The sequence below is a fragment of the Malus sylvestris genome, chromosome 9 (assembly GCF_916048215.2).
Source record: "Malus sylvestris chromosome 9, drMalSylv7.2, whole genome shotgun sequence".
Lineage (NCBI taxonomy): Eukaryota > Viridiplantae > Streptophyta > Magnoliopsida > Rosales > Rosaceae > Malus > Malus sylvestris.
The window spans coordinates 22,051,060-22,063,743 of NC_062268.1; the positions used below are offsets into that span (position 1 = coordinate 22,051,060).

The 12,684-nt window shown below is 40.6% G+C and overlaps 1 protein-coding gene and 1 pseudogene across 1 annotated transcript; one reads left to right on the forward strand and one right to left on the reverse strand.

The window, feature by feature from the left end:
• Positions 1 to 1,749: 1,749 nt before the first annotated feature.
• On the reverse strand, positions 1,750 to 5,699 carry LOC126633880 (uncharacterized; annotated as a pseudogene).
• A 2,723-nt stretch (positions 5,700 to 8,422) lies between these two features.
• LOC126633881 (uncharacterized) lies at positions 8,423 to 9,529 on the forward strand. The gene is made up of 2 exons (XM_050304413.1): positions 8,423 to 8,899; positions 8,960 to 9,529. Exons 1-2 carry the CDS (start codon positions 8,423 to 8,425, stop codon positions 9,527 to 9,529), a joined length of 1,047 nt encoding a protein of 348 aa, XP_050160370.1.
• Positions 9,530 to 12,684: the final 3,155 nt, after the last annotated feature.

Genomic DNA, 12,684 nt, shown 5'->3' on the forward strand with positions numbered 1-12,684 from the left:
CATATTCATCCAATTCAATGATTCTAGGGAAATCTGAAGGTTAATTTAAGCGGACCTAATTAACTTGGAGTGTCGAGGTTCACAACTTATTGAATTGATAACTGAAAATTGATTTACGTTGCATATATTTCATGTGTGGAGAAGAACCCCTTAGCTCTTCCATCATTCATTAATTCATCACAATTTTGTCTACTGTTCTCTTTACAATCTGCCATTTAATTTAAATTCGTCCAAAATCATATTAGTTAGAACTTGTCTTAGATTATGTTTTTAAGTGTTTTAGGTCATTAGAAAACCAAAATTCGTCCAAGTTTGCATTAGAGTCCCAAAACTGCCCAGAAAGTGTTTTAAGGCAGTTTTGAGTGTTTTTGGTGCTGTTTTGAGTCTTCTGGTTTGTTTTAGTATTTTAGATTTTAGTTTTGCATTCTTTGAGTCTAGTTTAGTATTTTAAACTTTGTTTTACAGATTTGAGTCAGTTTAGAGTGTTTTAGCAATCCCTCCTAATCCCCGGTTTAAGAACGATCCCTACTTATCCATACTACATTTGTCAACAAGAGGGTTTAATTTGTGTGTTTAGTTATTTTACGCATCAATTATATGACCCAAAACAATACCTTGTTTAACCATAAAATGGCATTTCTCCCAATTTAACACAAGGTTTGTTTCAACACAACGTTTCAAGATTAAAGTGAGATTATCCAAGCAATTATCAAATGAACTACCAAACACACTAACATCATCCATGAATATCTCAATAATCCTTTCAACATAATCAGAAAATATGCTAACCATACACCTTTGAAACGTGGCAGGAGCATTGCACAAACCGAATGGCATGAGTCGATATGCAAACGTTCCAAAGGGACAAGTAAAAGTGGTCTTTTCTTGATCATCCGGGGCAATAACGATTTGATTATAACCAGAGTATCCATCAAGAAAACAATTAAAGGAATGACCCGCTAACCTTTCAAGCATTTGATCTAGGAACGGCAATGGGAAGTGATCCTTCCTTGTGGTGGCGTTTATCTTCCTATAATCAATGCATACTCGCCAACCGGTTTGAATGCGAGTAGGTACAAGCTCATTCTCCACATTCTCCACAACCGTCACTCCAGATTTCTTCGGCACACATTGGATAGGTGAAACCCAACGACTATCGAAGATGGGATAGATCACTCCACAATCAAGGAGCTTGATTATCTCCTTTTTCATAACTTCCATCATCGGAGGGTTGAGACGGCGTTGAGCCTCTCTAGTTGGTTTGACCCCCTCCTCAAGAAATATGTGATGCATGCATGTTGTAGGACTTATACCTTTGATATCGGCTAAGGTCCAACCTAGGGCAGATTTGAACTCCTTCAAAACTCGAACTAGTTTCTCCTCTTCTTATGCCGTGAGGGATGAGGAAATAATGGTAGGTAGGGATTCTTTTTCCCCCAAGAAAATGTACTTCAAGTGACTCGGCAATGGTTTGAGTTCAAGGATAGGTGCCTGAATTATTGACGGAAGCAACTTGTTAGTCGAAATGGGAATTGACTCACGAGTAGGAAACTTACCATCATGCGTAGGCAACAACTCAAGGGCAGCAACCATCTCACTGATTTCCTCACTAGGAGGCACGGCATGAAGTGATCCATGTGTGCCGTGGTTGAACATAAGTGCTACCTCATTGGTTTTGAATTCCATGCCTCTTGTAATGACTTTTTCAAGCACATCATCATTCAAATCTTCAAGATATCCCTGCGCCAAAGAGTCAATTATATCAAGAAAGAAACATGAATGGTCCTCGCTAGGGTACTTAATAGAATCAGAAAGATTGAAGTTAACAACTTCCCCATCAAATTCCATGGACAAAGTTCCATTAAACACGTCAATCTTAGTCCGGGCCGTTTTCATGAATGGCCTTCCAAGGAGGATGGGCAATGAAGTGGCATGATCCGATTCATCCATTTCGAGAACATAGAAATCTGCTGGAAAGATTAAGTGATTGACCTGCACAAGAACATCTTCCAAAACTCCCTTTGGATAGGCATTAGATCTATCGGCCAATTGTATAATTACACCATCATTTTTCAACACTCCTAAATTCATAGATGCATAAATTGAGTATGGCATAACATTTATAGAAGCACCTAAGTCTAACATGGCAGATTCAAAGCGAGTGTTACCAATGACACAAGGAATTGTAAAACTACCCGGATCTTTGCATTTGGGGGGTAGTTTGCATTGCAAAATGGCAGAGACATTTTCACCTACCTTTACAACCTCCTTGGTCGAAATCCTCTTCCTAGTGGTGCACAATTTCTTTAGAAACTTGGCGTATCTCGGAACTTGCTTGATTGCATCCAAAAGGGGTATGTTAACTTAAACTTTCCTAAATGTCTCAAGAATGTCCTTTTCAGCTTCCTCCTTCTTTGTTTGCATAAACCTACTAGGAAAAGGAACATTCGAAGGAAACACATTAGTAGGAACTGAATTTGACACATTCTTACCCTTATTGGACGAATTGGACAGATTTTGGGTACTAGAAGCTTGCGGCAAAGGTGGAACCACCTTTGCCGTGGGCAGGCTTGCTTCTTCCTCTTCAATTTGTAAGTTTTCATCCTCTTTGAGACCTGATTTTGATGGTGTAGGACCTGTCCCAACTTCCTTTCCACTTCTCAACAATATGGCTTTTGCACTTTCGAAACCTCCTTTTGGATTTGGAATGGTAGAACTAGGAAGTTGGCCTTGGTTTCGAAACTTCCCTACAAAATCTACAATCTGCCCTATTTGTTTCTCCAAATGATCCACCCTCTTGTCTTGGTTTTGCATTGCTTTGGCTTGATTTTCTTGCCCCTGAGACAAGTTAGTTAGTAACTTAAGAAGTGAAGGAAAAAATTTGTCCTAGCTAAGAACATGTAAGAACATTTGAATACATATGCAAACTATTAACACATTAAAGTAGGCATGCATTCAAAAACAATTCATAAAACCCATGACTTTCAAAGCCTAGTATATGGTGAACCAAAAGACTCTTTAACAACATTAAAGAGAAGTAAAGATTTAGAGTTTCTTTACCCTTGAAGCTCATCCTTGTTTACACAAGGGATTCACCCAAGTGGAGGGCCTTCAAGTCACCTCCTAGCTCCTTGGATATTGCTTGTGATTTCCTTCTCCTTTTGTGCTCCTTTGGACTTTGTGGATGTAAGGAAAGGATCTCCAAAACACCAAAAGTTTGGTGTCTCTAAGTCTCCACACCAAGGGTTAAGTGTAAAGATGAAATGGATGACTTAGGGAAGAAGAGATTGCTAGATTAATCTCCCTAAGTGGCCGGCCTCTTTGTAGAGAGAAAGAGAGAAAATGTTTCACCTCTTTGCCTCAAAGAAAACCCTAATGAGAAAATAGCTATAAAGTTGCTTTTATAACACTTTTCTTTGGTGAGTGGCAAACTTGCAATTAAGCAAACTTTCACCATCTCCTCACCATGGCCGGCCTATATGTTGTGATTGGGCTTATTGCCCATTTTGTTTTAGTTGTCATACAACTTAAACATAATGGGCCTTATGGACCAAAACACTTTTGGGCCCTGAAACCCAAAACCAACTTAAAAGCCCAATACGAACCTTTCGTATAATTAATTAACTAATTAATTAATCTTGACCATTCTTCAATTAAACCATTTAATTGCATATCCATTTCATTTAATTTCTTCACTATCGCCCTTACTCGGTGTATGATCCATTAGGTTCCAATTAGCGAGGTAGTGGGCGATTGTTACTCTTAACGATCGATTGTGAATTGAAACCACATTTCAATTCTCCCTTTATGATTAGTGTTTGCTAGTCATTAGGGCTTCCACAAACCATGAGTGACACCTAGCAGTATGTCATGGTTACCCAAGCTAAGTAGAATTGGTTGGAGAACCTATCCAGTTACAACTACAATGCAATACGGTCCTTCTCTAATACAATACTCTTAATCACATTGTTTAAGTGATAGTTTGTTTCATGTCTACTATCCAATGTGATACTTTTCTATATGATTCCTTTGAATATGAATTGGAACAAACTTCCTAAGTCATATTCATTTGCTTTGGCCAAAGACTTACGAATCATATCTTAGAGTATTCTCCTTCCACCATGGAAGGTTAGAGATCCCTTGTTCTGCATTCATATGCCTACATGACTAGATAGCTTGACCCCAACAATGCCGTGGACACTCCGATGGAATGCCGTTGACATGATCAAAGATCAAGGACCTAACCATTAGACATCTATGATGACTAGATTGCAACTTTCGAGTTCTTACATGACATGTATGTTCGAACTCTCTTTCGATCATTGTTCAGTGTACTCGATTACTCTTTCGAGCACCTATGTGTTTGTCTTAGTGTCCAACACCAAATGACTTGAGACTAGTCATACTCAAGCTTGAGTCGACATAACACATACTAACCTTAGCGGATTGTCAATACCCAATTGGCAATCCTATGGCTAGGAACGTTTTAGGAATGAACATAAGAGAATGGTCTCGATAATCTAACTCACTTAGATCACTTGTCTCTTAGATCAAATACATCCCTTGGATTCCCTTATTACTTAAACACATGATACAATAACTAGTGATCAACAATAAGCTTTGCCATTCATTAAACATATAAAAGTTTAATACATGAAGTATTCCAAAAAGCTATTACATCAAATGAGTGGCTTTGTGGGCATACTTCCAACAAGAAGTGTATCATTGTCTAGAGATGTACCTGAAGCATTTGGGGCAGATTGTTGTGGAACATGTGGGGGTGCGTATGGCTTGGTGAAGAAACCCAGGGGTTGTTGCCTAAAGCCTCCTTGTGGTTGGGATTGTTGTGGCTCCCTCCACTTGAAATTTGGGTGGTCTCTCCAATAAGGATTGTAGGTATTGGAATATGGATCGTTTCTTGGTTGATTTTGGCTTTGAAACCCAATGGCATTAGCGCTCTCCCATCCACCGTTCTCAATGAGTTGAGGACACTTTTCGGAGGCATGTCCTTGGATAGAACATAGGCCACACACCATTGGTCCTTGAATCTTCATTCCCTCGGCCATCTGTGAAACAATGGAAGTAAGATTAGCTAACTGAGATTGAATATTGGATGTGGAACTTACCTCATGCACTTGTTGCCGTGGGGGTCCTCTTTGGCCTACACCCTCGTATTGTTGAGCGTTCAATGCTCGATTAGCAATCAAGATTTTTGCAGCCATGGGCGTTTTGTCCACCAATGTTCCACCCGCCGAAGCATCGAGCATTTGACGTTCAAGTGGTAGGAGCCCCTCGTAAAAGTATTGGAGAAGTAGTTCCTCCTTCATCTGATGATGTGGACAAGAAGCAACAAGTGATTTAAAACGTTCATAATAAATGGGAAAAGACTCACCTTCCTCTTGCTGAATACCGCTTATCTTTTTACGAAGAAGGATGATTCGAGAAGTTGGGAAGAACTTCTCCAAAAATGCCCTCTTCATACTCTCCCATGACGTAACTGTTTCGGGAGGCAACTTGTATAACCAATCCTTGGCTTTGTCCATCAAAGAGAATGGAAAAGCCTTCATCTTCAAAATACTTCCGTCGACGTTAACCGGAGTCATACTTGAGCAAACCACCTCAAACTTTTTCAAATGCTTGTTAGGGTCCTCCATGGACAGTCCATGGAACTTTGGAATGTGGTGGAGCAAACTTGACTTTAACTCGAACTCTTCGATTTTACCTTGAGCAGCCGTGGGATATTGGATACACAAGGGTACGGTGATAGGAGCATATTTATGCGACTTTGTTATCTTGTTTTCTTGCATTTACGTTGTTAGTTATTGTTTATTATAGTGATTTAAACTAGTTTCGTGTGTTTGTAGGTTCATATGGCAATTGAAGCAAGAAAGTGCATTTTGGTGCATTTTAGAGCAAAACTGAGCTGGAATGTTGTGTATGCTAATGGAGCACAAGAAATGGACGAGTTTGAAGGTCAAAGAAGCTTAAGAAATGAAGAAATGAAAGTGAAGAACAAAGAATTCGGAATTGGAAACCAAAGTTTCTAATGTTGGAAGTTTCTATTCTTGGAGGTTTCCGTTTTTGTGAGTTTCTATTCTTGGCGTTGGGCTTTTGGATGACCTATCCTTACCTCTTGGACTTGAGCCGCACTTCCTAGCCCATTCTCTCTTAAATTCTGACTTATTAGGGCCTTTAGTTGTGGATTTGGGTTATACAAATCCCTGTCTAAAACTAAGTGGACCTAAGCCCTAATTCTTTGTGGATATTCACCCTATGCCGCACCTAAACCCTAGCCCATTTCCAAATCTGATCTCCCTAATCCTATGCCGCACCTAGGGTTTTAAATACCTGATTTCCTTGCCTTGCAAGGCATTCTAGAAGGCCCATCTCTAACCCTAATAAACCAGCCGAACCCTAGGCCTTTTCCCATGCAAAATCTGATTGTTTTAACCTATTTTCTGTTGGATTTGGGTTTCTAGAAACCCTAATCTGATTGCTAGGGTTTTTAAGTGCCTATATATACTCATTTAAAGCCTTTGGCCGAATATACCACCTCCCATATCATCCATTCACTTCAGAAATTTACCCTAAGCCCTTTGCCGCAACCACCAACGTCATTCTCCCTAGTTCTAAGTTCTTGCCGCAGCCTTCCACTCCCAAACTCCCATATTTCAGAATTCTACAACCCTAGCCGCACCTTTCCACCACCATCACCACCTCGTGCAGCCACCATTGAAGGAGAAAGAAGTAGTGCCGTGCAGTCCAAATGAGGGAGAAACCTTGCACATGCAATCTGCCATTAGTGGAGTGTTTGGAGTTCTTTCTTCTCTTGTTTATGTTTTCATGTTTAATTTAACTTGCTTTTCAATTATGTTAAACATGTGGAACTAATTTCTTTTTAGTTAGAGGCGAATTTGAAGCCATGGACATATGTTGGTTATGATTTGATTTACTCCAGTTATGAATTCATGAACTTTAGATGTGGTTTACTTTTCTGTTTTGATTAAGAACTTGTTTATGTATGTGGGTTGAGGGTCGACACTTAATTTGCATGCCTAAACTTGATGCTAGGATATAAGGGAATTTCACCTAATCGTTATGAACTTATATTCATGAGTAGTAAAGATCGCTAGTCATGATTGTGTTTAAGTAAACCCTAGGTTGGATTAACATGCGTATTCCATAGTTATGAATGCCTAGTCGATGTTTATGATTTCCGTTGAACTTAATGATCTTTGTTGAATGTCTCTATCATGCGTATTCCATAGTTAGGGGCTTTGATGAGGAATAATTTGGTTGTAATGCGTATCCCATTCAATCCAATGAATCTAGGGAAATCTGAAAGTTAATTTAAGCGAACCTAATTAACTTGAAGCATTGTCATTCATTGTTTGTTGAAGTCATAACTGGGAATCAAATTTTATGCATATGTTTATGTGTGGATAAGGAACCCTCTAACTAGTTTCTCATCATTCTATTTCATCACAATCTGTTTTGCTTTAAGTTTGTTTTCAAAGTTTAAGTTTTAAAGTTTTAAGTTCGTCAAAATCAATCCCCCATTTATTTTAAAGTGTTAGATTAGTTAGAAATCAATTTAGTTTGTGTTTTTAAGTGTCTTGAGTCAAGTTTTAGTCCAATTTCGTCCAAATTAGTGTAGGTACTCAAAACTGCCCAGAAAGTGGTTTTAAGGCAGTTTTGAGTCTTTTAGTTGCTGTTTTGAGTTTTTGGTTGATTTAAGTGTTTTAAACTCTAGTTTTGCATTAATTGAGTCTAGTTTAGTGTTCTACATTATGTTTTTATGTTCTTGAGTCAGTTTCACATTGATTAGCATCCCTAGTTAATCCCCGGTTTAGAACGATCCCTATTTGCTCATATACTACAATTGTCATCCATAGGGTTTAATTTGTGTGTCAAGTCAATTTTCACATCAAATTTTGGCGCCGTTGCCGGGGATTAGCAAAATTGCTAATCCCTTGTGTTTTTGCCGTGTGTTTTAGTATAATTTACTTAGTTTTCTGATTTTGTTTTGTTTTCTTGGTTTAGGTACTAGTGCATGACGCGGAGTTCTCAAACTGTGCATGCAAATATCTTGGACTTTAACGACGATTTTGAACGTGATTTGAGAAGACAGAGGAGGCATCCCGAACCTAGTGAACCTAGTTCAAGTTCAGAGGCCGAATCTGAGTTTGAAGAAGTGGAAGAAGAAGTTATGGCAGCAGACAATCGGACCATTAAAGAGCTTTCGGCCTCGGGGTTGACCAATGCCGCACCATTATGCATTCAATACCCCGCGGCTGCCCAAGGCAAGACCGATGAATTCGAGTTGAAGTCAAGCTTGTTGCACCACATTCCAAAATACCATGGGCTTTCCATGGAAGATCCCAACAAGCATCTCAAGGAGTTCGAGGTTGTTTGTTCGAGCATGACACCCATAAATGTCGACGGGAACATTTTGATGATGAAGGCTTTTCCATTCTCACTTGTGGAAAAGGCGAAGGATTGGCTTTACGAGTTAGCACCCGGAACGGTTACATCTTGGGATAGTATGAAAAGAGCTTTCTTGGAGAAGTTTTTCCCAACTTCAAGAGTCATTCTCTTGAGGAAACGGATTAGTGGCATCCAACAAAATCAAGGTGAATCGTTTCCTTCTTATTATGAACGTTTTAAATCACTTGTTGCTTCTTGTCCACAACATCAAATGAAGGAGGAGCTGCTCATTCAATACTTCTACGAAGGACTCCTTCCCATGGAACGCCAAATGCTTGATGCCTCGGCGGGAGGTGCGTTGGTGGATAAAACTCCGGGGGCTGCAAAAGTTCTAATTGCCAACCGAGCACATAATGCACAACAATACAAAGGTGTTGGACAAAGAGACCCCCCACGGCCACAAGTGAATGAGGTAAGTTCTATGCCCGAAATTCAATCCCAATTAGCTAACCTTACCTCTATTGTTTCTCAGTTGGCCGAGGGAATGAAGATTCATGGACCAAGTGTGTGTGGCGTGTGCTCTATGCAAGGACATGCCAACGATCAATGCCCTAAATTGATTGAGAATGGGGGTTGGGAATCTGCCAATGCTGTGGGTTTTGGGAACCAAAATCAACCCCGCCATGATCCATACTCTAATTCCTACAATACGGGGTGGAGAGACCATCCAAATTTCAAATGGCGGGATCCTCAACAACCCCAACAACAAGGAGGATTTAGGCAGCAACCACCGGACTTTTATACAAAGCCATTCGTCCCCAATCAAAACCAAGTGCAATATGCCCCACCAACCTCAGGTACGTCTTTGGATAATGATCAAGTTGTTAAGTTACTTACTACTTTGACGCAGGAAGTACAAACTCAAAATAAGGAGAGACAAATCCAAGACAAACGGGTGGATAATTTGGAGAAGCAAATGGGTCAAATTGCCGAGTTTATGGGGCAAATTAGAGAGCAAGGCAGATTGCCTAGTTCAACCGTTGTGAACCCGAAGGGAGGATTTGAAACCGCTAAGGCCATCATGTTGAGAAGTGGTAAATAGGTTGGAGCGGACTCAAATACATCCAAATCAAGTCAAGACGAGGAGGACAAGTTGCTGAAAGAGGAAGCACAGGGAGCAAAGCCCACGACCAAGGATGACCAAACCTTGCCGCCACTACCTAGTCCTCCTAAACCGTCCCTAACCACCAAGGTAAGTCCCAATTCGACTTTTTCTAGTTCTATTCCACTAAATGTGCCCTTTCCTGGCAGGTTTAGGCAATCAAAGAAGGAAGAAGCCGAGAAGGACATTCTAGAGACCTTTCGGAAAGTTCAAGTCAATATCCCGCTCCTTGATGCGATTAAGCAAGTCCCGAGGTATGCTAAGTTTTTAATAGAACTTTGTACAACAAGGAGAAGGATTTCGAACAAAGAGGTGGTTCAAGTAAGTGAAAATGTCTCTGCTGTGTTACAAAGGAAATTACCCCCTAAATGCAAAGATCCGGGTAGTTTTACAATTCCATGCGTTATTGGTAATACTAAGTTTGAACAATGCATGTTAGACTTAGGGGCTTCAATTAATGTTATGCCATACTCTATTTATGCATCTATGAACTTAGGTGAGCTTAAAAATGATGGTGTGATAATTCAATTAGCCGATCGTTCTAATGCATATCCAAAGGGTGTTTTGGAAGATGTTTTGGTGCAGGTTGGTAACTTGATTTTTCCAGCCGATTTCTACGTGCTTGACATGGAGGATTCACCCCATTCCACCCCATTGCCGATTCTATTAGGGAGGCCCTTCATGAAAACAGCCCGCACCAAGATAGATGTGTTTAAAGGAACTTTAACGATGGAATTTGATGGGGAAGTCATTGATTTTAATCTTTCTGAAAGTATTAAATTTCCTAAGGACGATCATTCTTGCTTTTCTATTGATATAATTGATGATTTGGCGCAGGATTTCCTCGATTGTTTGGAGAGGGATACACTTGAAACGACAATTGCACAAGGAATTGGGCAAACATCTGGTTTTGCCGTGCCTAGAAGTGAGGAGGAGGCCGAGATAGTGGCTGCCCTTGAGTCACTACCTCAACACCATGGTAAGCCTTCTAACCCAATTTCAATTCCAGTTTCCACTAATAAGTTGTTACCCTCAGTGATTCAGGCACCTGTACTTGAGCTTAAACCGTTGCCCGATCATTTAAAGTACGTCTTTCTGGGAGACAACGAGACATTGCCCGTCATTATCTCCTCATCACTCACGGCCCTAGAGGAGGAGAAGTTGATCCGAGTGTTGAAAGAGCACAAGACGGCCATTGGGTGGACTTTGGCCGATATTAGGGGAATTAGCCCGACTACGTGCATGCATCGCATACTTCTAGAGGAGGGGGCTAAACCAACTCGAAAGGCTCAGCGCCGTCTCAACCCTCCAATGATGGAAGTTGTGAAAAAGGAGGTTATCAAACTTCTTGATTGTGGAGTGATTTATCCGATCTCTGATAGTCGTTGGGTGTCACCGGTGCAATGTGTTCCAAAGAAGTCCGGAGTGACCGTGGTGAAGAATGCCGAGAATGAGCTTGTGCCAACCCGCATCCAAACAGGTTGGCGCGTGTGCATTGATTACAGGAAACTCAATGCTACCACAAGGAATGACCACTTCCCTTTGCCGTTCATTGATCAAATGCTTGAAAGGTTAGCCGGTCATTCTTTTTATTGTTTCCTTGATGGTCATTCTGGATATAATCAGATTGTCATAGCGCCGGATGACCAAGAAAAGACAACTTTCACATGCCCCTTTGGTACCTTTGCTTATCGTCGCATGCCTTTTGGGTTATGCAATGCTCTGGCCACATTTCAAAGGTGTATGGTAAGTATCTTTTCAGATTTTGTGGAAAAGATTATTGAGGTATTTATGGATGATTTCAGTGTGTTTGGTGATTCATTTGATGGATGTTTGGAAAATCTCACAATAATTCTGAAACGATGTGTAGAAACTAACCTTGTGCTTAATTGGGAAAAATGTCACTTTATGGTTAGACAAGGCATAGTTCTAGGGCATATTGTTTCAGAAAGAGGAATTGAAGTGGATAAATCGAAAATAGATCTTGTACGCTACTTACCCTCTCCTACTTCGGTTCGAGAGGTTCGTTCGTTTCTTGGTCATGCAGGATTTTATAGGCGATTTATCAAGGACTTCTCCAAGATCTCAAACCCTCTTTGCCGTCTCCTCCAGAAAGATGTGGCATTTGACTTCAACGAGGAGTGTGAGAAGGCGTTAAATCACCTCAAGGACATGCTAACTTCGGCCCCTATCATAGTTCCACCGGATTGGAGCCTTCCTTTTGAGCTTATGTGCGATGCTTCCGATTATGCATTAGGAGCTGTTTTGGGGCAAAGGAAGGACAAGAGGCCGCATGTTATCTATTATGCCTCTCGGACTTTAAATGATGCACAATTGAATTATTCTACCACTGAAAAAGAACTTCTTGCTGTTGTATTTGCTTTAGATAAATTCCGTTCTTATTTGCTTGGTACTAAAGTTATTATTTATACTGACCATGCAGCATTAAAGTACTTGTTCACCAAGAAGGAGGCCAAACCACGACTCATTCGTTGGATGCTTCTTCTCCAAGAGTTCGATATCGAAATCCGGGACAAGAAGGGAAGTGAAAACGTGGTGGCTGACCACTTGAGCCGTATGGTGCATGAGGAGGATGCCGTGCCTATCATAGAGACATTCCCAGATGAGCAACTGATGTCCGTCAAGGTAAGTGAACCGTGGTATGCTGATTTGGTGAATTATTTGGTGTCTAAACATGTTCCTAGTGAATTACTTAAACACCAAGGTGATAAATTGAAGAAAGAGGCACGGTTTTATGTGTGGGATGACCCGTATTTATGGAAATATTGCCCTGACCAAGTTATACGTAGGTGTGTGCACGATTCTGAGTTTAATGCTATTCTAACCTTTTGTCACACTTATGCTTGTGGGGGACACTTTGGCACTCAAAGAACAGCACTTAAAGTGTTAGAATGTGGTTTCTATTGGCCTACCATCTTTAGGGATGCTAGAACATTTTGCATGTCTTGTGATAGATGCCAAAGAACGGGCAATATTGGTCCTAAGCAACAAATGCCGCAAACCCCCATTTTTAGTGTTGAAATCTTTGATGTTTGGGGTATTGATTTTATGGGGCCCTTTCCTTCGTCACATGG

Bases quoted from the DNA above. Each gene is read 5' to 3' on its own strand.
- LOC126633881 (XM_050304413.1), top strand. From the start codon at position 8,423: ATGACACCCATAAATGTCGACGGGAACATTTTGATGATGAAGGCTTTT. The intron at 8,900-8,959 runs GTAAGTTCTATG...ATTGTTTCTCAG, and splicing joins CACGGCCACAAGTGAATGAG to TTGGCCGAGGGAATGAAGAT.